General features: G+C 48.5%; 2 protein-coding genes across 2 annotated transcripts; one reads left to right on the forward strand and one right to left on the reverse strand.

The window, feature by feature from the left end:
* Positions 1-8: 8 nt before the first annotated feature.
* On the reverse strand, positions 9-2,632 carry dexi (Dexi homolog (mouse)). Its single transcript, XM_062448112.1, has 2 exons — positions 1,622-2,632; positions 9-1,455 (listed from the first exon to the last, which is right to left on the reverse strand). Exon 1 carries the CDS (start codon positions 2,027-2,029, stop codon positions 1,760-1,762), a length of 270 nt encoding a protein of 89 aa, XP_062304096.1. The 5' UTR covers positions 2,030-2,632; the 3' UTR covers positions 9-1,455; positions 1,622-1,759.
* A 148-nt stretch (positions 2,633-2,780) lies between these two features.
* clec16a (C-type lectin domain containing 16A) lies at positions 2,781-25,046 on the forward strand. Its single transcript, XM_062448124.1, is given in 24 exon segments — positions 2,781-3,126; positions 3,924-4,052; positions 4,327-4,460; positions 4,664-4,812; positions 6,564-6,669; positions 8,864-8,987; positions 9,270-9,444; positions 9,678-9,728; positions 9,845-9,958; positions 11,621-11,873; positions 12,606-12,711; positions 13,039-13,139; positions 13,330-13,449; positions 13,572-13,681; positions 14,268-14,312; positions 14,912-14,962; positions 15,068-15,196; positions 15,380-15,500; positions 16,905-16,952; positions 16,955-17,055; positions 17,494-17,698; positions 17,861-18,031; positions 19,895-20,032; positions 22,698-25,046. Coding segments are annotated over 24 exon segments (3,315 nt in total). The 5' UTR covers positions 2,781-3,052; the 3' UTR covers positions 23,258-25,046.

The following is a 25,046-nucleotide window of genomic DNA, read 5'->3' on the forward strand; positions in this document are numbered from 1 at the left end:
TAAAATACTGAGTTCAATGTTCATTCACACATTGTTTATTAAATATGCATTGTAAAATAAACTTTGTTATATGAACATAGCTTATAGTAACACATGTGCAAGTCCTGTTTCATTTGGAGTGATGGGGATGTGGGGGGAAGCAAGCTCTACTGAATACATGGTGATGTGAACCCTGACCTCTGAAACCTTGAGCTGAGAATCTATTCACATTTCACTTCACTCCATGCTTTAGTTGAGAATACAAATACTAATACAAAAGTAAACTCAACAGCATATTTCACACATTCTGATTCAGACTGAAACACTGCACAGTATCATAAATTCTTGACAAGGCTTGGAACTTGTGTTTTCCCCCAAATTGTCTTCACGGAGCACCAGATTCCATCATCTGCTTTGTGAAATATCTTCCCAACACTCCATCGTTTATTTGATGTGATCTGTGCCCCCCCTCCCCCTTCACACACACTTCAAACAAGTTGGATTGGTGAATGAAGGTGCTGTAGGTCCTACAGGACCCAATGACGTAGCTTCTGTTCTACTATCACGATTAAGCTCTGACCACTAGGGGGGGGGGTATCCACTATGTAGCTTGAGAACACTCTGAAGTCAGATTCCTTACATTGCCTTATCAACCGTTACAGCATAAAGATACACATTTTTGTGAAAAACAAGACCTGGACAAGGAGGTCTATTGATTTGGAATATCAGTACAGGATTACTGACACCCGAGACAGGTTAAACCAAACTTGAAATGGACATTCTGAGATTTTTTTTAAAGTGAATCCATGTGCCCCGAACACCTGGCTCCTTCTCTCACATTCATGCTGCAGAACAGAACATTGTACCACTTGATCAATGGTATATAGACAACCACATTACTTTTTGAGGTCAGAAATCTGGCACGTATTTTGTGTTAAACTATCCCTTCTGAAGCTTCGACCAGCTGGGGGAGCTCTGGGGGAGGTTTGCCACAGATCTCGGTTCAGTTTGGCCACAGAGACAGGAAGCCAGGGAAATAATGTGGCCTGGAGTCGGTGGTTCCGAACACCCTGTGGCTCATGGGTCTGAACCAGTTATACTTCTGCAATCACGCAGAGATGGGGTGAATACATCATTCCAGTCAACCAGCATTGGTTCAGAACCATAAAGATAGCAGCCTTAGCACATGGAACAGGTGGATCCGTTCAAAGAAAGTCTATCATCATGTCACAACTAAAGCAACAACTAAAGCAACCAATAACCAAAACCATGCTTTTCAGTATAACATGGTTATGCAAAAAAATAATAACAACGGATAGTCTAGCTTGATACATGGTATCGTCCATCACAGATGGCTTAATCCTTGTGGCCGGTATTGCTTTAGTTTGGGGACAATTTGACAGCTCTGTTGATGTCCCACCGGACGGTGGAGTAGCTGTTCATTGGTGCATCTACCTTCACTTGAGTCGGGACAACCTGTGAAGATAGATGTATGGAAACATGCAAATATTAAATATAAAGTACAGTTCATACAGTACATGATTACAGACAGTACAGGTGACTTTATCATTGTATGGGAACAACAATCCACTGCAGCAAAAAAAAATTCAATTTGTGTTGATCACATTAGCATTCTACTTACTTTTTCACACCGCAATCTTTGCTGTTCAAAGGCAAAAATAATGTCCCATTTGATTCAATCTCATCCATCATCAGAGATTGATGTCGGTCTATTTCGTGCCTGATGTACACGCGATGCCACGTTGTCCCCTCCTGTAGGTTACTCCAGGTATCCCTCGAATACATCCAGTTCCGTGTCCGTGTCATATGGGACAGATGCTGGGTCGGATAGCACACCCAGATCCACCAACGCCTGGTCCATATCCTCAGGCAGGAACACTATCCCCACATTCAGTACGATGTACTCCATCAAAAAGGCATAGTAGAGAATCAAAACGTTCACAAAAAACAGGCCAAGATAAAACATATAGGGAAGTTCGTTGAAAAGCGATTCCACGGAATCTAGTTGAGCATAAATTGAGAGTGTCATAGAAATTGAAAACACAGATTTAGGTCACAAGTTATGCAAGCAGGCAGGGTAAACTTCCAAGGCGTTTAGAAAAAGCAGACGTCCCCGATCTTGAGCAAAGACTGATGGTGTGTGATTGCGGAATCCATTTCGGACGAGACTGGAGACTCCAGTATCTTGCAGGCTGAACGCAGCCCCCTTTTTCTCAGTAGTTGTCCAGGTTGAGCCAGCTTTGAAATGTTTTTCTGAACTCGTTAACAAGCAATATTCACAGGTAAAACGCTGTACAGTAGTTGATAGCACGTTAAAACTATCTCGTCAGTATGCTAATATAAACAAAGTACTGTTTAAGCCACGTCTTATTGTCATTTGTTGATGTTGAAATCCTGACAGCCCTTTTGTGCTAGCTAAAACCATGTAGCATGATTAAATTACAAACAATAACCCAATAAACGCCATGTGGTCCGCATTGAAGATGTGCTTTTCGTGTTCAGCTAATGTATATTATTATTCAAAATACTTAGCTGATCAAAGCATTTATCATTGTTTTCAATATTTCCTTAGACAGTGTTATTTTCGCAAACTGCATCAAAACAGTCCGACACAGGGAACTAAAGACTACCATTCTGATTGGGTCGCAAAATGCAAACTATTTTCTGAATGGTCAAATGAAACATCAATAACTATTCATCCGCCCCATGCACAAACAGTCGCAGATATTATACGTCATGACGTTCTCTAAACGTTTAACGGAAAGGGCAATGAGACTTGTAGTTTTTTCAGACGGTGTAGCATGACATTGTACACCCTTATAGTAACGAGAAAACATCAAGTCCCGAACTACACATCCTTTAAACCTGTTACGTAATTTACCTAACTTAGCGAGCAAATGTTCCTTAGCTAACAGCTATCGTCGTCATTAGCTATCTACCTTGCAAGTCAACACATCATCGTTGTACGGGGGAGTCGGGTGCTAATGCTATGGATTGATCGGGATACCAGCAAAACAACCTGACAGTCGGAAGCATTCACATCTCTGCAACCATGTTTGGTCGATCAAGGAGCTGGGTTGGAGGACAGGGGAAGTCTAAAAACATTCACTCGTTGGACCATTTGAAGTAAGTAGCTGGCATGATGGCGAAGGTTGCTGGTCCGTTGTCGTTGTTACTTGTGTGTGTACACAGTGTACGTTGTCAGCGTTCCTGACCATCCGGCTAACCTACAGCGTCTGTAAAAGCAAAGCTGTTTACTGGTAATTAAGCTATTAGCTTCAAGTCAAGCTATGTCCGCTTTTATCCAGAAGTCATGATCATGTAGCTACTAGCCTAGCTAGCTAGCTAGCTACTGTATGTCATACAGCATTTGCTAGTAACGGTGCATCAAGTACAGTAGCTAACTGTAACGACTAGCAAGCTTCTACAGTATGTACCAGCTAACCTAGATAGTTGCCAGGACTTGTCGGAAGATGCTGCTGTGTATGTTGTTCTTAAGCCTGTCAAGGATTGTGATAATTGCATTATTATTGACAGCTGATTGACACCTTTCAGTTGGCTGCACACCTTTTTGCAGAAACAATATTCTTTTTCAGTCCAGCCATACGCTTAGTTAAAAAAGTTAAAACATTTCAGGATTGTGAGGAATGTTAAAGCTCAGTGGTTCACTGTAATTATTGTAAACAATACTACATAGCGAATTAGTATGTATATATTAGTATTATTTGTCGCTGCTGCTGTCATGGTCTTGTGCAAGGCTCGAGTGACTAGTAAGACAGGGGTATAAGGTTGATTCACTTACTTTAGGCAAAGTACACATACTGTACTAAATTGCTTTGGATGAAAGTTTGAAACTAAAGGCTAGAAAAGAGCTTGTTGTCACTCTATTCCTCCTCTCTCCCTCCTCTCCCTTCCTCCTTCAGGTATATGTACCATGTCCTGACAAAGAACACAACAGTGACAGACAGCAACAGGAACCTCTTGGTGGAGACCATTCGATCCATCACTGAGATTCTCATATGGGGAGACCAGAATGACAGCTCTGTTTTCGAGTAAGGCCTTTAATCTTTTTCTTCTCTTCTTAAATTCACTTATTAAAGTTGGTCATGTGTGCTGAGGCCAGTTTTTGGGCCATTTGTGTGTCTACTGATTCAATACCACTGGTCCAGTCAGACTGTTGACCCCTGTGTCTGTCGACAGATGGGCACACTAACCATATTCCATTGGGTGATACATTTGACTGAATCATTTGTTGGATTGATTTGGATGTTGATCAGTCCCGTAGCGTTGTCAGTTGTTCAGGACGTCTGCTTCTCTGCGTTCAAGCTTCTTCCTGGAGAAGAACATGTTCGCCTTCTTCCTGAACATCCTGCGTCAGAAGTCCGGGCGCTACGTCTGCGTCCAGCTCCTGCAGACGCTCAACATCCTGTTTGAAAACATCAGCCATGAGACTTCGCTCTGTGAGTAACACTCGCTGCTTCCCTGACCTGGGCTAGGAGGCCGTATGTTCAGGAAAGCAACAAGGTTCTATCCAACTGGAGAATAGGGTCCATTTATACAGTATGACTTTGTCTCAACTATTCAGACAACTCCTAACTTTGTTAGACTGAGGCCGTACGTTTGTACGATTGCGTCCTTATTTTTTTCACAATGTACCCTCTAGATTACCTCCTGTCTAACAACCATGTCAACTCCATCATCGTTCACAAGTTTGACTTCTCTGACGAGGAGATCATGGCTTACTACATCTCCTTTCTGAAAACCCTGTCCCTCAAGCTCAACAACCACACGGTCCACTTCTTCTACAATGAGGTAAGACCAGGGAAGGAGGTATGGAAATAACTGAGGTAGAGAGGAGTGGTTTATTTAATCCAAAAATATATGTGTGTAGTAGTCAATATATGCAGTGAAAAGGTTTGTTAGAGATTTTGGACTTATGAGAAACAGTGAGTAGTAGAGGGAAGAGCAAAGTTGGAGGTAGAATAGAGAAGCTCTTTACAATAAAAGCCAGGAATGTGAAGTTACTTTATGCATTACACTCTGTACTGTTTAACCCCGCTCAAGTTGCTGAGTGTGCTGTACTTTGCTATACTTTGTATACATGTGTCCTCTAAGCCTTGGCTTCTGTTCTGAGCTATGGTATTTGACTTTTATATAACCCTACCCACCATCCCTCCTTTCACCCGGGTATTATGAATGTGCAGTTGAACGGTAACCACACAGCATCCTGTTTATACGTTGTTGCTAGTGTCTTTGGCTTTAGTGGTGTAGACTTCCTGTGTCAAACTGTGACTTCCTGTCCAGGTACCTTGGTTCTAGCCACTCCCCCTCCCTTGTTGAACCTCTGTTAATTCCTTTGTTCCTCAGGCCAGTGCTCAATCACAATAACACAGCTGGTATTATCAGCAGCATAGGCCTGCTGTTGGCTTCTGTGTAAGGGGGAAAGTTATTGGTGTACTGTAGGTGGTAGCAACCTGTCATTTCTTGTTCACTGTGACCTCTGGCTGACCTGTGAACTGTCTCTGATTGGCTGGAGGTCTCGGGGAACGAGAAAGTGCCTGCTTAGAGGGACAAAATGGCTCAGAGAGAGATCTTCAGCTAACATCGGACTGTAAATCGACCGTGGTCGTTGACCACCACCGTCTGGTCAGCAGTTAGCTTTAGCACTAAGCGATAGCCTGGTCGTCTTTTTCTGAAAGAGAGAAACTTCAGTAGTTGGGCCACAAGAAGTGTCGTCCTAGGTCATCACTGTGTGGGAGGAGAGGAGCGGAGCAGGTTTAGACAAGGTTGGTTCAGTGATGCAGGGAGGCTGCAGCAGTCCTGGGTTCCCAGCGTGGTTCTCCAGTGTCTCAGCTAGTGCTGAGAACCTCCACTGTTCCCATCATCGTGCATGAGAGAATCCAGCAGCTGTTCACCTATGAGTCTGAGCAGGTGTAGGCTAGCACTGGAGAAGTCTTAGTCTCAGTGTATACTGGGTGAGTAGAGCTTCTCCACCTTCTCACTGTTCACCTGCTCTGTAAAGGTGAACTAGGCCTACTCACTCGCTCTAGAAGGCCTACAGTAGGTGAACTAGTCTAGGCCTAGTCACTACCGCCATGCTAGTGTATCAGGAAAGTACTACAACAATGTAGATATTAAACAAATAGACCTTACACTAAATGAACAAATATAAGTGGTTTTGAGACTATTTGGAAACTAGTCGGAGGCTAGGTATCTATTCTCAATCTAACCTTAGTGAGTGTATTTAACTTGTCAAGTTCAATGCTGTTTATTAGAGTATTGTTCTCTTGAGGTTTTCTCTTAGAAGTAGAATACTAGTTTTCACCAGTGGGTCTATCCCCAGTAGCCACGCTCTCTCTCTCTCTCTCTCTCTCTCTCTCTCTCTCTCTCTCTCTCTCTCCCTCTCTCTCTCTCTCTCTCTCTCTCTCTCTCTCTCTCTCTCTCTCTCTCTCTCTCTCTCTCTCTCTCTCTCTCTCTCTCTCTCTCTCTCTCTCTGTCTGTGGTTGTGTGGCGCAGTGCTGTGCTCTGCTCACCGGCGCCCCCTCTCTGTCTCCCACACACAGCACACTAATGACTTTGCCCTGTACACCGAAGCCATTAAGTTTTTCAACCACCCAGAGAGTATGGTCCGCATCGCAGTCCGCACCATCACACTCAACGTCTACAAAGGTATGTGTCACACACACACACAGATCCACACACATGCCCCGTAGAGGCTACGAGCCCTCTCTTTGCTGCTTCTCCTATCCTTCTTCCTGGTGCCGGCTCTAACCCTAAACTGCCCACGGTGCATGAGCATGGCTAACAAGGTAACGCTGTTGACGACACACACAAACAAACAAACAAACACTCCAACTCACAGCTTTGCCAGCGTTCCTTCTTTCTCCTCCTTGAGGGGCAGTTCTATGGGCATATGTGAAGCCCTCTGTGACATGCTTGCATGTAAAAAGGGCTATACAAATAAATTTGATTTGATTTGATTTGATCCTCTTGCCCTCTGCTGTAAGGCTGGCTTGTGCACAATGGGTGTTTGGCCGGGGGGGGGGGCTCTCTGGGACTGGGGAGCTGGGAGTCTGGACAAGACGGGGTTGGGTGGGGGTGCAGGTTCGGGACTGGGTTGGGTGACGGGCTGGGGGCGAGGGCTGGTCAGGGGGCTTGGGCCTGCAGGTGCACAGGTGTCTGTCCACCTGCCTTCTCCTGGGACTAACGCGCGTTCTAGCTGCTCGGGATTCCAGCGATCTTCACATAGGACAGGGGCCTAAGGAGAACGGTTGTCTTCCTAGCTGTCTCTGTCTGTCTGTCTGTGTGTCCATCCTACCCTGCATGTGTGTCACGCATGGACGTTAGTGTGACTCCCTGCTCTTTACTAAAGATGCTTATGTAACATTGCATATGTGAGCAGGAGAGTGTATGTATCAAACTATTTGGGGTTATTGAACATTCTGTGATGCTAGCCATATGGATGTCTGTTAGTACTGTGTGTTGACCTGACTGTTGAGGTGTGTGTGTGTGTGGGGTATGCTACTGTGCAGGGTTGGTCATGGGTGTGTATAGATGCCTCAAGCGGTCTAGCCCCCAACCCCCGCCACCCCCCACCCACAGCAGTCCCTTACTCACATTAACCCTTTGTCTGTTCTCCCCTTCCCTCCTCCCCAACCCTTCCCTTCTCCTCTGCTCTCCCTCCTCACCCTATTCTCTCTCCTTCTCTCTCTCTTCCCGTGTCCCTCCGTTTCTCTGTCTTTCTCCCTCCTCCCGTCCACCCCCCCCCCTCCCCCTCTGCGCTCCCCATCTGCCTAACTACAGTCTCATGTAAGTTGGTCCCATTCACACTTCCCATTATTGGTTAAGCTGCTCTATTTGATGTGTGTAGCATATCCTAAGAATGGTGGATATCAAAACCGGTGTTGTCGTTCATTTACATTTGATTTGTCTAGCATTTCTTGCTGCCCACCTACATGCAGACAGCCTGGCATGCCTTCGTATGTTCTCGTGACATAGTTCTATCCTGACTCATGATCCAACTTGTATCTGACATCTTGTCCATTGGAATGCCTGCATCTGAGCGTTCTGTTCCTGCTGTCAGGGAGGCAACTGTAGCCTTCCTGACGCCACACCTGACCTGTTCCTGACACGCACACAGACGTTCCTTACTCAGTGGCACACGTACTAACACACCTCCTGCCCAACCCTTGAGCTGCAACAAAGTGTTGTTGTGGATTTGGTTAAAGTAAACAGGAAGGAAACAAGGACGCCAGTGCAATAATAGAACTGTGACACATCCTGAACTGACAAGCCCTGGGTTTCCTGTCCCCTATAGAGCCAACTGTCCTGTTGTGGTAACCCAGCCACAACCCCTCTCTCTCTCTCTCTCTCTCTCTCTCTCTCTCTCTCTCTCTCTCTCTCTCTCTCTCTCTCTCTCTCTCTCTCTCTCTCTCTCTCTCTCTCTCTCTCGCAACCACCTGAGCTAGCTGTTAGCCTGGAGCTAGCTTCTTTGCCCTACTCCCACTAAGGCCCCACTCTGCTGCCTGACTCCCTCTCTCTCTAACCTGTGTTAGGCTACAACATCAATAATGCAACACTGGAACGAGGGAGCAATGCATAGAACAGTTTACTTACATGTTTTTTTTTATGGATTGATTTTGTGGTTTGAGTCTTTAGCCTGATGAGATACTTCCCACACAGTCTTTTAAATAATCGGTATTATTCTTGTTAAATAGCTTGAACGGGCTTCACATTTTGATCATTTATTTAAATCGTAGACTGGAATGTGTGGTATTGAGAGTGATCTTGTCTGTGTGTGTGTGTGACTGTGTCTGTGTGTATGTGTAACCATGGTAACACGGCCTCTCCCCCCTGACCCCAGTGGACAACCAGCACATGCTGCACTACATCCGGGACAAGACGGCGGTGCCCTACTTCAGTAACCTGGTCTGGTTCATCGGCAGCCACGTGATCGAGCTGGACAAGTGTGTCCAGACAGACGAAGAGTAAGAGCGCTGGCTGGCTGTACCTCTGGGGGGCTGGTTGGCTGTTTTACTGACTCTGGCTGGCTGTCTTTTGGCAGTCTTTAGGTTACTCGTCAGAAATGTTTTTGTGTGCAAGTTTACACCAGTCATTCCCCCCTGTGGCCACTAGGTGTCAGACGTAGTCTAGTTTTGTCTTACCGCAGGTCGACTTACCCCGGCTGTTTCTGCTACAATCCATGACAAAGCAAACGTATACTCTTCTTCCCTTCACATCCCCCCTCCCCCTCCCACCCCCCCATCTAGACACAGGAACAGAGGGAGGCTGAGTGATCTGGTGGCAGAGCACCTGGATCACCTCCACTACCTCAACGACATCCTCACCATCAACTGTGAGTTCCTCAACGACGTCCTGACCGACCACCTGCTCAACCGCCTCTTCCTGCCCCTCTACGTCTACTCACTGGTTAGCCCCGGGACGGTATGCGGCGCTCTGTGTGTGTGTGTGTGTGCCTGTCTGTCTGTCTGTATGTAAGTGTGTGTCTCTGTCTGTGTGTCTGTCTGTCTGTGCATCTGTGTGTGGATGGACGGTACGTGTGTGGGAGTGCGTGTTTGTGTTAGTGTGTGAAGGCTGCGGGTCGATGCTGTGTGTGTGTGGATGGTGGGTAGCCAAACATCCCCTGATGTGTGTGTGTGTGTATGTGTGTGTTTCAGTCAGACGACAGGAAGATCAACCCCCAAGTGTCCCTCAACCTGCTCTCTCAGGTAGGCTGCTACACACACACACACACACACACACCTGGATTCACACCTGCAGATTCTTTAGTCTGTCTCAGCCTTCATACAGTGTGTGTGTGTGGTGTTGTGTGTGTGTGTTCCAGGTGTTCCTGATCATCCACTACCAGCCTCTGGTCCACTCCCTGGCAGATGTCATCCTCAACGGAGATCTGTCAGTCTTCTCCTCACAGAGTGGACCGAACACACAAAAGAGCATGGTGAGACACGCACACACACACACACGCACACACACACACACACGTGTGTCTGTCCGACGGGACGAGAGTAGTAGCTATGTCTGTCAGATGTGCGTGGGTGGAAAACAGGGTTGCATACTAGACCATGTCATCCCGCTCCCCCACGCGCACACACGCGCGCGCCACACCAGTAGCAGAGCAGCTGTGTGGGTCAGGTATGGGTGGTAGTGTTTTTCGGAGAAGCAGACATCCTTGTGGTTTTTCTCAGCACTCGACAGCCCAGATCCGATCTCCCTGCAGGCTTCTGTACTGAAGGCTTCTGGGTAGTAGTTCACAGTGTGAATGTGGTGCAGCGTAAAATATACACACACACACACACACACACACACTGAGGGAGAGAGAGTAAACAAAGTGGGTGTGGGTTCTGTTTTTACTGTTGGGACACCAGGTCAAAGGGCACTTCCTGCTTGATGATGATGTGGGAGAAAACGAGGTCGTATGGAACACAGAGGTGTATCTTCTAACCCCGATTCCCTTCCTGGAAGCTCTTTGCGTGTGCGCGCGCGCGTTTGCAGGCGTGCCTCTCGATAGTCACGCACGTGGCGTTTGCAAATAACAGTTTTGACTTCAAAGCGTGCGCACCGAGGCGTCTGTCCTCTGACCTCCATTCATTTCTCATCACGTCAAAGCACGGCAGGGTAAGCGGTTAACCAGAGATCTTTCTGCAGCCGGCAACCAGGTGCACTGACTCCCACTGGCGCAAACGGGTACACCGCATGCCACGCAAGCACGCGCGCGCACACACACACGCTGAAACGGTGCATGTGCGGGCGCCGTGCAGACGGGGCTCTCGGCGTGCTTTTCTCAAGGCACAGCGACGGCCTTTCCTACGTCGCAGCCACTCGGCATCTGTCCCTCCCGGCATACAGCTCCCATAATGCACAGGGGCGTTAGAGGGAAGTGAGAGACGTTGCTGAGAAACGGCGCTTTTCCTGTCACTGTTCAGAATAAGCGGGTCACAACTACAGTTTCAGTCAGGTGTGTGTGTGTGCACCCATGCGTGCCCACGCGTGCCCACGCGAGTCTTTTTTTGGCTTGTAGTTTTATCAAGGATCTGTCATTGTTGTCGCTGTGGTTGACAGAAGGACAATGGACCTTTACTTTGAAGTGTTCAGAGAGTTCCCCACTCTGAATGCTGAGTACTCAGAAGGAAGTACAGGGAATGAATGAAGAGATTGTGTGTGTTTTATGGCAGTCACTTCTCATAAAGGAAATAAGAATTCATTAATCATTCCTATTAAATTCCAAATGACAGACACACACTATCACAGGGTTGGGGAAAGTTAATATGAAAATTGTGTTAACTGTTAAACTCTATTACAACAAATAGAAGACTCAAAGCTACTCTTTAGAGAAAAATATTTTGACTAAAGTTACTTTGAAGAAGTAGTTCACTACATTCAGACTGCTTATCATGAAGAGACATAGTCTGGGATCACTTTTAGTTTCAGTTTAACACAGGTACTGACGTTTTAAGTATAACCATTTGCAGTAGAACATTACACAGTCCTATCTCAAGACTGGACTGATTCGAGAAGGGGCCTTCATTCCTTCCAAGAATCTAGTTCTAGGCCTTCGGTTTCATTCTGTGTGTCGCACGGGCTTTTCTTTCACTCTCTCCAGAACAGTGTTGGCGTGCGTCGCTTCACCAAACCGCCCGAGTCTCTGGAGCGCTCGCTGGAGATGTCTCGCCACCGGGGGCACAAGCGAGCGCAGAAACGGCCCAACTACAAGAACCTGGGCGAGGAGGAGGAGGACGACAGGCCGGGGGGAGGAGAGGAGGGCTGGGAGGACGGCGGGGAGCGGGAGAGGGAGAAGAGTAAAGGTAGTGAGGGCGGGTGCTCTAAGGGAGGCAGGACGAGTGGGGAGACAGAAGGTGAGTGGGAGTGTGTTGCGTAAGAGGAGGGTGTGCGTTTGTGTGTCACGCTGGAGTGTATCCATAATCCAAACCGCCCCATCACCCACTTATTTTTTTTACCCAGCAGCCCTGGCATCGGCCCCGCCCTCCAAACTGGCTGAGAGACGCGTGCACACACAAACGCTCTTGCGTGTTCGGTGGACAATGTGTCCCTTATACTGTCAGCCGTATTCAATCGACTGTGAATGCGTGGGAAGAAATGAAAACAGATTAACAGTGTGTGTGTGCTCAGAAAGGGTGTGTGTGTTCAGACAGTTTGGAGACCGGGCCTTTCTCTGGGCCGCTTCCCCCGTGACACCTCCTCACTCCTCCAATCTCCATGGTGACCGGCTGTCCCTGTCACAATCTCCATGGGGACAGCTTAATCCACTGTCAAGGTCTCCACCGTGACTCCATTCATGTGCTCCTCACCTCTCCGCCTGTCTCTCACTCTCCTGTGCGTGCGTGTGTGTGTGTGTGTGTGCGCGTGTGTGAGACTGGGTTCATCTCGATAGTCTGCGGAGGGTTCCTCTCCTCCCTCTCCCAGGACTGATCTGAGGGTTCTGAATAGATGATGGCAAGGAGATGGGGGACGGGGGGGGGACTACCGCAGACTATTGAGACGTGTCCCAGCATGAACAATACACCAACTATACATTTGGTGCCAGTTGGGATGTTGTTTCAGTGTGAATTTGGATCGTGTGTGTGCAGAGATTGAGATGGTGGTGATGGACAAGTGTAAGCTTTCTGAGCTGACGGAGCAGAACATCACTGATGAGGAGAAGACGGCAGCTGCTGCCCGCACACAGAGGAGCAGGTACACACACGCACACACACACACACACACACAGGAACAGGTACACGCAGAGGAGCAGGTACACACACACGCACACACAGGAACAGGTACACACACACACCCAGGAACAGGTACACACACACACAGGAACAGGTACGCACACACACACACACACAGGAACAGGTACGCACACACACAGGAACAGGTACACACACACACAGGAACAGGTACACGCAGAGGAGCAGGTACACACACGCACACACAGGAGCAGGTACACACACAGGAGCAGGTACAGTACACGCACACACGAACAAAGATGTGTCCTAAACAGATATTGTGTGTGTGTAGGCCCTTCCTGGACATGGTGTACAGTGCTCTAGACTGTACGACCGATGACTACCACGCTCTGTTTGTCCTCTGCCTGCTCTACGCCGTGTCCCACAGCAAAGGTGTGTATGGACTCTCTCTCTGTTTCTCTCTCTTTCTCTCTGTCTCCCTCTCTGTCACTGTCTCCCTCTCTCTCTCTCCTGACGCGCAGGCACACGGCTCGCACTCCGTTTGGACGAACAAAGAGAGGGGCCTGAAACCCTTTCCAACTGTGCATTATGGCCCTGTGTCTGTGTGTGTGTGTGTGTCCAGGTATAAACCGGGACCTTCTGGAGAGGTTACAGTTGCCTGTGCCTGACCAGGAGAGAAGCTCCTACAGCTTGGTGTTGGTGGAGAGACTCATACGAGTGATGAACCAGGCCGCCCAGCCAGGTAACACACACACACACACACACACACACTGTATCACACATTATACCTGTTTTTAAGCAAATCTCTACACTCGTGCTTATACATACTAATCTCAACGTGTGTGTGTGTGTGTGTGTGCGCAGACGGTAAGGTGCGTCTGGCCACTCTAGAGCTGAGCTGTCTGCTGCTGAAGCAGTCCGTCCTGTCAGGTTCTCACTGCATCATCAAGGACGTTCACCTCGCCTGTCTGGAGGTGAGCAGACCCTCCCCCCCCTCCAGCAAAACTAGTTATCCTACTGGTGTTTCAAGTATGACTACCCTGCCCAGTGTTACTCCACAGTCAAAGCAGGGGTGCCTCTTCAGACACGCATGGTTGACTCCTGTGTGTCTGGAGCGGAGCTCGTGTTGTTTAGGTCCGGGCTTGCATTCTTCGAATGTCAGGCTGCTTAGAACATGGCCATGCTTCCCGAAAGCGTGACATCAAACCAGTGCTTCTCAGGGCTCAGTCATACCCAACACGAACAGTGGGACAAGGAAAATGACATTTTCTTTGCTTTCAGTTCAAGTCCTATTTTATGGAGGTTGTAGTTAGAATTAATGTTAAGGTTTGAATGATATTAAGGGATGGTTAGGAGTTATGGATAGTTTTAGGGTTAAGGGCTAGAGTTAGGTTAAGTTTATATGTAAAAAAATGGGTTATGGTAAGGTTAAATGTTAGGGTAAGCAGGATTTTGAATGGGACTGAATTGTGAGCCCCCCACAAGAAAAGCAATACAAGCGTGTGTGTGAGAGAAATGCAAAATGTATTATTCTGATTTCCACGTTTGTTCTGGTTTCAGGGTGCAAGAGAAGAGAGTCTGCATCTCCTACGGCGTTTCTACAAGGTGCGTGTGGGTCCACACACACGCACACATGATATTTCTCATCTTTGATACATTTGCATATTTCTGTTGAATTGGAACAAGTTTTAGTGTAATTTGGCTTTTGCTGGAGGTGGCGATGACTACATGTTAGCTAGACGTGTAACATTCCAGTGATCTGTATCAATACATCGACCGAATAGCGAACGATCCAATCGCACGAGCGCATAACCATCAATGCGTGCGTGTTTATTTTCACACCCAGCACCATCTGCATGATTCCCCTCTGTACACTCCCACGCTAGGCGGTGGGACGCGACGTAAGGTTGTTGCAGTCCTCCAATGAAAGCCTTGCGTGAGCGCCGGTGTTCACATTCTCGTGCCTAACGATGCAGCGGCGAGCCTGCCGCTCGTGTGAGCGGCGGCAGCCAGGAAAAGGATGTTCTCACGCTGTCCTGTGATCCCGTTTCAGCCGGTCGCGTGCAGGATCGCATCGAGGTTGAGCGCCTTACGCCGCTAATGTCAGCGGGCTTACCCCCCCCCCCCCCCATTGTCATCCTTCCATCAGTTACACCCCCTCATGCTCTGTACCCCCCCCTCCTGTCTTCCTGTCTGTCTCGTAGGGGGAGGAAATCTTTCTGGACATGTTTGAGGACGAGTACAGGAGCATGACGGTTAGCGCACACACACACACTCACACACTCCTACACTGCAGGTATAGCAAGCGTCCCTAACTGTTGAGTATGAACGTGCACCCCGTGCGTGTGTTGTCCTGGTAGAGTAAGCCCCTGAATGTGGAGTACCTCATGATGGACGCCTCCGTGCTGCTGCCCCCTACTGGGACCCCGCTGACTGGCATCGACTTTGTCAAGAGGCTGCCCTGTGGGGACGTGGAGAAAACACGAAGGGTGAGCGAGCGAGCGCGCGCAAGCACACACACCGTACACACACACACACACACCGTACACACACCGTACACGACAACGATTCATACTAACGTACTCACGCTCACTCCCCTCTGTCCTCCCACTCGAATGGGTCTGTGTGTGTGTGTGTGTGTGTGTGTGTGTGTGTGTGTGTGCTCTCAACAGGCCATCCGTGTGTTCTTCATGCTGAGGGCGCTCTCCCTGCAGCTCCAGGGGGATCCCGAGACCCAGCTGCCCCTCACCCGCCCCGAAGACCTCATCAAGACCGACGACGTCCTGGACCTGAGTAAGACGCGCACACTGATTGATCTGTTCTAGAAAGAAGAAGGTGTCGTGTCGAGATGAGTGAAACGTTTCCACTGCCCTCGCCTGTGGGCCCCGTTCCAGTACGTGTGTGCGTTTGTGTGTCATCCATGGTTGCCCTGGTGACGGCTAACAATAGTCCCTGAAACGAGATGAAGTAAACATTGCGCGAGCGTGGTTGGAGGAGGGACTGTCCACATCCGTCTGTCTGTCTGAGAAATGAGAAGTTGATTATTTATCATAGGGGTTTATCATAGGGGTTTATAATAAAACAGAAGCACATCATCCGTCTGGCCTTTCATGTCAGTGTTTGTGGGTTTACAGTGTGTGTTCCAGTTAAGTGCTCAAACCAGGTGTGTGCTGCGTTTCTATAGCTAGCTAGTTACTCCAACGAGCTTCGGTGTGAAACAGGGAAATTGATACGTGTGTGTGTTTGTTTCATTCCCCCTCATTTAGTAAGAGATGATTCAACTAGACGGTCTTGCCCACCTACATTTCATCACACACACATTCTCACTTGTGTGTGGGTAGTGTGTGTTTGCTTCTAATTCTGTGCCTTCTCTGAACCTGGCTTCAGGAAACACAGCAGAGAAGGACTGACACCAGAAACCAGGCCACTCTACACACACACACACACACACACACCCATAGACTAAAGGTCATCCTGTTATGTGCGTAGGATCTGTATCTCCTTGTCCCTCATGAACACTGCTGTGTTTGATATGATGATGATGATGGTGAGGATGATGATGACGATGATGGTGATGAGGATGATGGTGATGATGGTTAGAGTCCAGATCATCTGGAGCCCACGGCTGCTCCTCTCGTGTCCTTGGCTACCACCTGCTACTGTCAAGGTTGCCCTGTAGTTGGGTTATGGTTAAGAACAGGACCAGTCTGTGTGGTTGTGGTTGATGTGGTCGGTACGATATAGGGTGAATGAGTGGTTGGGGGAGGCTTGTAAAGGCTTTGGGGGGGGGGGGGGGGGGGGGTTAGACATTTAAACAGATGCACAGGTACAATCGAGATTGGAAGATCAGGTGGCTGAGCGGTTAGGGAAGCGGGCTAGTAATCAGAAGGTTGCCAGTTCGATTCCTGGCCGTGCCAAAATGACGTTGTGTCCTTGGGCAAGGCATTTCACCCTACTTAGAGAATGTCCCTGTACTTACTGTAAGTCGCTCTGGATAAGAGCGTCTGCTAAATGACTAAATGTAAATGTAGATGTTTTCAAATGTGTATATTCTCAAAACACAGTTGTTCCCCTCGTCCCCGGCAACAACAATAAACAGAGACTGTATAATGTATGTCAGTGGGAAGTTTGCTCTTTTTTTATGATCTGAAACCGGTTTTGGTTGTGTAATGATCATGTTGTGGTTGTGTTGTGTAGACAACAGCGACCTGATTGCCTGCATGGTGGTCAGTAAGGAGGGGGGTCAGGCCAGCGCTTCCTGGCTGTGGACGTGTACCAGATGAGCCTGGTGGAGCCCGAGACCAAGCGCCTGGGCTGGGGAGTGGTGAAGTTCGCTGGCTTGCTACAAGTAAGAGAGAGAGACGGCCACAGTGGGAGAGAGCGAGAGAGAGCGAGAGAGAGCGAGAGAGAGCGAGAGGAGAGCGAGAGAGAGCGAGAGCGAGAGCGAGAGAGAGAGAGAGAGAGAGAGAGAGAGAGAGAGAGAGAGAGAGAGAGAGAGAGAGAGAGAGAGAGAGAGAGAGAGAGAGAAGAGAGAGAGAGAGAGAGAGAGAGAGAGAGAGAGAGAGAGAGAGAGAGAGAGAGAGAGAGAGAGAGAGAGGAGAGAGAGAGAGAGAGAGAGATGAGAGAGAGAGAGAGAGAGAGAGATGGTCCGTGTGCGTGCCTGTAGGAGGACTGTTCAAGCTCCAACTCCCGTTTACTGTGACCGTTATTAAACGTGGATTCTCACCCCCGCTCCTCCTCCCCCCCCCCTCCGGTTCCCCTCCTCCCCCCTCTTCCCCCTCTCCAGGACATGCAGGTGTCGGGCGTGGAGGATGACAGTCGGGCGTTGAACATCATCATCCACAAGCCCAGCTCCAACCCCCACGCCAAGCCCCTCCCCATCCTGCAGGCCAACTTCATCTTCGCCGACCACATCCGCTGCATCATCGCCAAGCAGCGCCTCGCCAAGGGCCGCATCCAGGCACGCCGCATGAAAATGCAGAGGATCGCAGGTGAGACGTGGGAACCTTGTTAGTTTTTGCTGTTTTATTTGAATTTCTTTTCCCCCCGAACGTGGATAAACATATATGGAACGGGTAAACCAAAAAAAGACACCCCCGAAGGAAGGTAGGTCAGGTTTATTACGCGAGCGTCAAATGCGTGTTTGTGCGCAGCGCTGCTGGACCTGCCCGTGCAGCCCTCCGCGTCCGACGTCCTGGGTTTCGGCCAGACGGCAAACGCCACCGCCGGCGGCCTCCCCTTCCGCTTCTACGACCAATCGCGTCGAGCGCCCAACGACCCCACGGCACAGAGATCGGTCTTCGCCTCCGTTGACAAAGTCCCAGGTAACACACGCACATGGACACACACACACACACAGGGGGGACACAGATCAGATTGTGGGGTTAGGAATCCTGCAAACCAGGCCTGTCAGAGACATTCCCCTCTGGGGAGGGGGTACCCAGGAGACTGGTGTGTGAGAGATAACCGAGTCTGCCGCACGCCCAGCGCTAATGACGGCGCTGGCTGTTGTTCTCACGCGATCCTCCAGTGGGACTAGGGCCCTCTTACGTAGCGGTGTATGTACAGCGCTCTGGATAAGAGCGTCTGCTAAATGACTAAATGTACAGGGATTATACATCCTGAATAGATTGGCTGCACGACAATGGCCGCACCCACGACAGTTTGAACAGACAGTCCCGCCCACCCCTCTAATACGGGTGTGACTCAGGTGCGTTTCCTGGTGGGAATTGCTCCTCCAGTGCTCCCATGCCTGTGTTGTTGGACGCGGGCGTAAACCATTGTTCTTGGAAACGCGTAATTGGACCCACGTTGTCAGGTCCGTGTACAGAAGGGACCCTCGGGACGAGTGGTGGAGACGCAACGAACCCCCCTGTGCAGCATTCGGGTCACTGGACACATCAGCAGGGTACACAGCAGGATAAAATGCAGGATAAAATGACTAAAGGACGAAATGAAATGTAAGAACAAACAGCCCTGAGAAGGCCTGATTGTGACTGTGGCAACACCGGCCGTTGGAAAACCTGTTCACATGTTCCCGCTTTTTAAATAGATTCCGGGTTGTAACGGAGGTATTTTGATGTCACATGATGTAACAGGCCTACATGGATCTAAAGTTATGCTGTTGGCAGCCACTCTCGGAAGAGACTCCACGTGGCAGTAAGCCATGACAGGAGAAACCATGCTTCTCAGTGGGACAGGATTCTATGGTAAAAGCCTGGTTCTTAGTGAGACACGGTATCATGGTTAAACCCTGGTTCTCAGCGGGACAGGATTCTATGGTAAAAGCCTGGTTCTTAGTGAGACACGGTACCATGGTAAAAGCCTGGTTCTCAGTGTGGGACAGGGTTCCATTAAAACTCCAACCTTGTTCCTTGTCCATAATTCAGTTTCAACATAAGCGAAAGGGAGTTTGTGACGTACAGTCGACATGGAGACGCAAAGGCCAGCACACTCAATGTGCCGGGGGAAGATGAAGAGGAATAGCCAATGCTCTTCACATGAATTTCTCCACGTAGGAAACCAATTTGTTTTGGTTATCACTTCCTCATTTCAGATAATGAAATTTCCTTAGAATCTCTCCCTAACACACACACGCGCACACACACGCGCGCACACACACATGTCTTACTTTGCCATAGCTGCATGCTAGATGATGTGTTCACAAACCACCTTGGGTATATGACAGCCTCTTCCCACAGCATGCACTCTTGTTACAGAGAAAGGAAGGTTTTCAATGTTTTTCAGAAGCACACACACGTGCACATTTAACTTTGACTTTTGTGGTGTAGATCAGATGAGCTGTTCTTAGTAATCAGGCATGCAAACTCCTCACCTTGAGGTGAGACTCACCTTTTTGAAACCAAAATGGGGTCACCTATGTGATTTGTTCAGATCCGATGAGAAAATATATATTATTTTCTTTGGGGGGGGGGGGGGTTGGCATTGGTGTAATGCCAACACAGCATTTCACCTGACTTTACAACTGGCTCTGGAACCAATCGTCACTCCTAATGCCTAAACCTCACAGCCAATCAGGGGCAGAGTGGGGAGAGGTTTTTCTACATTGATTTAGCCTCTTAATTTTCCTCTCTAAGTGCACTAGTGAACTTTTTTTTTACCCCTGACCTGTTTGCATGCCTGAATAATGTATCAACTCTCTGTGTGTGTGTGTTTGCATGTCTCAGGTTTCGCAGTGGCCCACTGCGTGTCCCAGCACAGCCCGTCTCCCCTGTCATCCCCCTCCCCCCCCTCCAGCGGGAGTGGCAGCACAGGACGCTGTGATTCTGTCACTGCCAGCACTATATCAGCCCACAGCCCCGCAGGTAACACACACACACATGCCCTCCTCAGCCCAGAGCCCCACAGGTAACACACACACACACACATGCCCTCCTCAGCCCAGAGCCCCACAGGTAACACACACACACACACATGCCCTCCTCAGCCCAGAGCCCCACAGGTAACACACACACACACACATGCCCTCCTCAGCCCAGAGCCCCACAGGTAACACACACACACACACATACCCTCCTCAGCCCAGAGCCCCACAGGTAACACACACACACACACACATACCCTCCTCAGCCCAGAGCCCCACAGGTAACACACACACACACACACACACATACACTCCTCAGCCCAGAGCCCCACAGGTAACACACACACACACACACATACCCTCCTCAGCCCAGAGCCCCACAGGTAACACACACACACACACACATACCCTCCTCAGCCCAGAGCCCCACAGGTAACACACACTAATCCCCCTGCCAGCACATACAGACTCTAAACAGGCTCAACGTGGCAGTAAGCCATGGTAGGGGGGAAACCCTGTTCCTCAGTGTTCCAGTTACACGCACACCCCTATAATCCCAGCTTCACAAACTGCACACACACACACTATCAGATACAAACAGATACTCTGTCTCAGCTATTTGCCTTAAAGCATTTTATTTTAAGAGGACACAAAACAATGCCTCTATTTGTCAACCGGTTCTACCTGGACTGTTGTATCAAGTATTAGGAGTACCCACTCTAAGACAGGATGTCTGAAGCGACATACACTACCGTTCAAAAGTTTGGGGTCACATTTTTCAAAGAAAAGCACTGTTTTTTTTCAATGAAGATAACGTTAAATTAATCAGAAATACACTATACATTGTTACATTTACATTACATTACATTACATTTATGCATTTAGCAGACGCTTTTATCCAAAGCGACTTCCAAGAGAGCTTTACAAAAGAGCATAGGTCACTGATCATAACAACGAGATAGCCCCAAACATTGCGAGCAGCCAAAACATGAAGCATACATTGTGGAAAACCAAATAAGTGCCAAAGGGAAGAACCATAAGAGCATGCAGTTAAACAAGTTACAATTGAAGTGTACCTGTAGAAAAAACAATCAACAGTAAAAATATTTCACAGCGAGTACAAGAATTTGAAACCGTTACAACTAACCAACAAGAGCAACAAGTCTCTCAATACGAGTCATTGTGATCCTGGAGGAAACTAACATCAGGTCCAGCCAAGCATTCCTAAGTGCCGTTGTACTCCCGGAACAAGTGCGTCTTGAGCCTTTTCTTGAAGGTGGGGAGGCAGTCAGTTAAGACAGTTGTTAATGTGGTAAATGACTATTCTAGGTGGAAACGTATGGTTTTTAATGAAATATCTACATAGGTGTATAGAGGCCCATTTCCAGCAACTATTACTGTATGTGTTCGAATGGTACATTTACATTTATTCATTTAGCAGACGCTTTTATCCAAAGCGACTTCCAAGAGAGAGCTTTACAAAGTGCATAGGTCACTGATCATAACAACGAGATAGCCACAAAACATTGCGAGTAGCCAAAACATGAAGCACACATTGTGAACAACCAAAATAAGTGCCAAAGGGAAGAACCATAAGAGCATGTAGTTAAACAAGTTACAATTAAACAACATGAACTGCTATAAGTGCAAGTGTACCTGTGGAAAAAAAAGCAAGCAACAATAATAAAACAATATATCACAGTGAGTACAAAAATTTAAGTCAGTTACCACTAACCACAAGAGCAACAAGTCTCTAAGCAAGAGTCATTGTGATCCTTGAGGAAACTAACATCGGGTCAAGCGAACCATTCCTAAGTACCGTTGTACTCCCGGAACAAGTGCGTCTTGAGCCTTTGCCTTGCCTTGAGCCACATTGTGTTTGCTAATTGCCTTAGAAGACTAATGGATGATTAGAAGGATTAGTCTGCAATGTTGTAATTGCTGCAAATGGAGCATTATTTGACGAAAGCAAAGTTTGAAGAACAACATTTATATTTCAAATACAAATTATTATTTCTAATAATAATAATTAACCTTGTAAATGTCTTGACTATATTTTCTATTCATTTTGAAAGTTATTTGATAAATAAAAGTGTGAGTTTTCATGGAAAACACGAAATTGTCTGGGTGACCCCAAACTTTTGAACGGTAGTGTACCTATGTACTGTATGTTTGAAGACTGGAGGTCTGTAATACAAATTTAAATGTGTTGTGTTGGAATATGAATCTGCTCTCTCTGTTCCACCATGGGGTCTCCTTGTCTTTGTGAGTTCTGGATGCCTACTCAGACCTCTCCATGCCTCGCCCCCTGTCTGCCCCCTTACCTGGCCCCCTGTCTGCCCCCTTACCTGGCCCCCTGTCTGCCCCCTTACCTGGCCCTCTGTCTGCCCCCTTACCTGGCCCCTCTACATGCCCCTCCACCTGGCCCCTCTACATGCCCCTCTACTCATCCCCCTACCTGGCCCCATGCCTGCTGGTGGACCATTATTATGCTAGCCTAGATCTAGTCTATAGAGCTTACAATAGCCCTGTAGCTGGGTGTGTCCCAACTTCTGATGGCATCTAGCACAGCTGCAGTAAGCAGATATCGGTGCTTAGTTACTGCTCGCCGCTGGCAGACTAGATATGCACCGGGATTTAACCCTCTCCTCCTCTGCTCTCCCCAGATGATGGGCCATTTCTGGAGCACACCCCGCCCTCCTCCTCCGGTGGGGAGGGTGAGGAGCTAAGCGGTTGTGCTGTCCCCGTCTCTCCCCCAGGCCCCTCCATGGCGCTGGCACCCAGCCTCACCCCCGCAGCCCAGCCCACCATCTCCCTGCTCACGGACGCCCGCGCCGACCAGCTCAGCGTGGAGTCTCTCACCCTGCTTCCTCCCGCCGACCCCTCCCACCTGCTCCCGTGCACCGCGCACACCTCACTGCAGGGCCCTGGGGTTTCCATCCCTGAAGAGGAGGAGGAGGAGGAAGAAGAGGAGGCGAGGGTAAAAGAGGAAGAGGTAGCAGCGGACACGGACCCCACCCTCGAAGAAGAGGCAGCAGCGGAACAGGCCACGCCCACCGAGCCGGAGGACCAGGATGCCGAGGGGGACACGCCCCTTTCTCCGGCCCGGGGGGAGAAGCCAGAGATGGACAATCTCCCCGGGTCAGATCTGCAGCCTGGAGAGGAGGGGGAGGATCCGGACACGCCCCCTGATCATTCAGACACACACTCGCAGGAGGTCGACTAGTTAGCTAACGACACCTAATCCTGTTTCGCTGACACACCCACACACACACACACAGTGGAGCGAGAAGAAATCTCGGCTCCGAAGTGATTGACCTGCTTGGCTGTAAGTGTTGTGGCGTTGTCCTCAAGTGTTGTTGTGATGAATTCTGCAGGATCAATGTTTTCACACTGTATTCGCACATGAAGAAAGACTCTACTCATTACACCATTCATTACAGAGGGACAATTCTGTGGCGCTGTGTGTGCATACACAGGGGCCGATTAAACTTGTATTCAGTAGTCTTCATTGGTCACTAGTCTTGTTTGTGGTGGTGTAACACAGCCTAAAGTTGGAATGCACTTTTAAAGGTCTGCTATTTCAATCCGTTCTGTTGATCTAGATGCAGTTCATCCTTGACTATTATCACATGACCCGAGGACGTCAGTTCAGTTTGTTCAGTTCCTCTGTCCTTAGAGGTGACGTGGTCTGGACCTATGTTTTAGACTGCCAAAACACAAACAGTCAGCTAAACTAGCCTCCCTACTTGGATTACACACTGTCCCTGGCCACTGCTTTGATGCCTAGCACATACTGCCAATCTGTGTGTGTGTGTGTGTGTGTGTGTGTGTGTGTGTGTGTGTGTGTGTGTGTGTGTGTGTGTGTGTGTGTGTGTGTGTGTGTGTGTGTGTGTGTGTGTGTGTGTGTGTGTGTGTGTGTGTGTGTGTGTGTGTGTGTGTGTGTGTGTGTGTGTGTGTGTGTGTGTGTGTGTGTGTGTGTGTGTGTGTGTGTGCTTGTTGGGAACAGATTATGATCTAAATAGTGAGCATTCATCTCATTACCAAGGATGATGTGTCCTGGTAGCTCTGTACCAACACCAGTCCCGCACCTGGGAGTAGTCCTGCTTGGCTGCGTGTCTGACTGTGTGGCAGGGTGTTTCTGCTGCAGATGGGGTGTTTCTGCTACAGAGAAGTGTTTCTGCGGCAGCAGGGGTGTTTCTGCCAGAGTACATCCACCAGCTTTTGGACCTTGCTCACATCGGCCACGTTTCTCTTTCTCACACAACACAACGGACCTGAATGTATCCCACTGGTTCAGATCCAGGATCTGATTGCCTACCACCCATCTTAACTCTAATCTGATAGGGGCCAGGATGGAGATGGTCTGGAGTCAGCTTCCGGCCTGTCTAATGAAGCTTTACTACTGCAATAATCTAAAGAGCTAACCAATGGGGAGAGAGCTGAATGTAATGGACAGAACACCTCTCCAACCAGAGTGTAGTTACTGGAGGAGGACACGTTTTCTGATGGTGATGGTGAAAATGAGGATTATGAGGTTGTTGGTGTAAAGAGCCCTTTAGAGCTAAGCACACACTGAGATATTGGTGTATACCCTCTTTCTCCCCATCTTGCTTTCTCTTGGCCTGTCCCATTCCCGTTCTCCTTTTTTCTTCCTTAACTTCTCTTCCTCCCTCGGTACCTGTGTTGGGGTTATGAGCAGGACACGATCCTTCAACTGGATCTTGTTTTTGATATTCCATACAGCAGTTAAGTGTCAGGAAAGCAATACTCCTCTTTTCTTCCTTCTTTCTTTTTATTTATCTAGTCAGCATTCCCAACCTTGCTTTCCTTGTAAATATTTGCCCCGATGTTAAGACTGATGCTATTAAAGAGGACTTAGTGCAGTGTTTTCTGGATGTTTCTACGCTCTGTAAATGCCATCCGCTTTTAAACTTGTAATTATACTAAATTACGAACAGAGAGATAATTCAAGATCTGCAATAAATTATTCTACTTATGATGGTGTTATTGTG

This window comes from Osmerus eperlanus, chromosome 2 (genome assembly GCF_963692335.1).
Source record: "Osmerus eperlanus chromosome 2, fOsmEpe2.1, whole genome shotgun sequence".
Classification (NCBI taxonomy): domain Eukaryota; kingdom Metazoa; phylum Chordata; class Actinopteri; order Osmeriformes; family Osmeridae; genus Osmerus; species Osmerus eperlanus.

Bases quoted from the DNA above. Each gene is read 5' to 3' on its own strand.
- dexi (XM_062448112.1), bottom strand. From the start codon at position 2,029: ATGACACTCTCAATTTATGCTCAACTAGATTCCGTGGAATCGCTTTTC.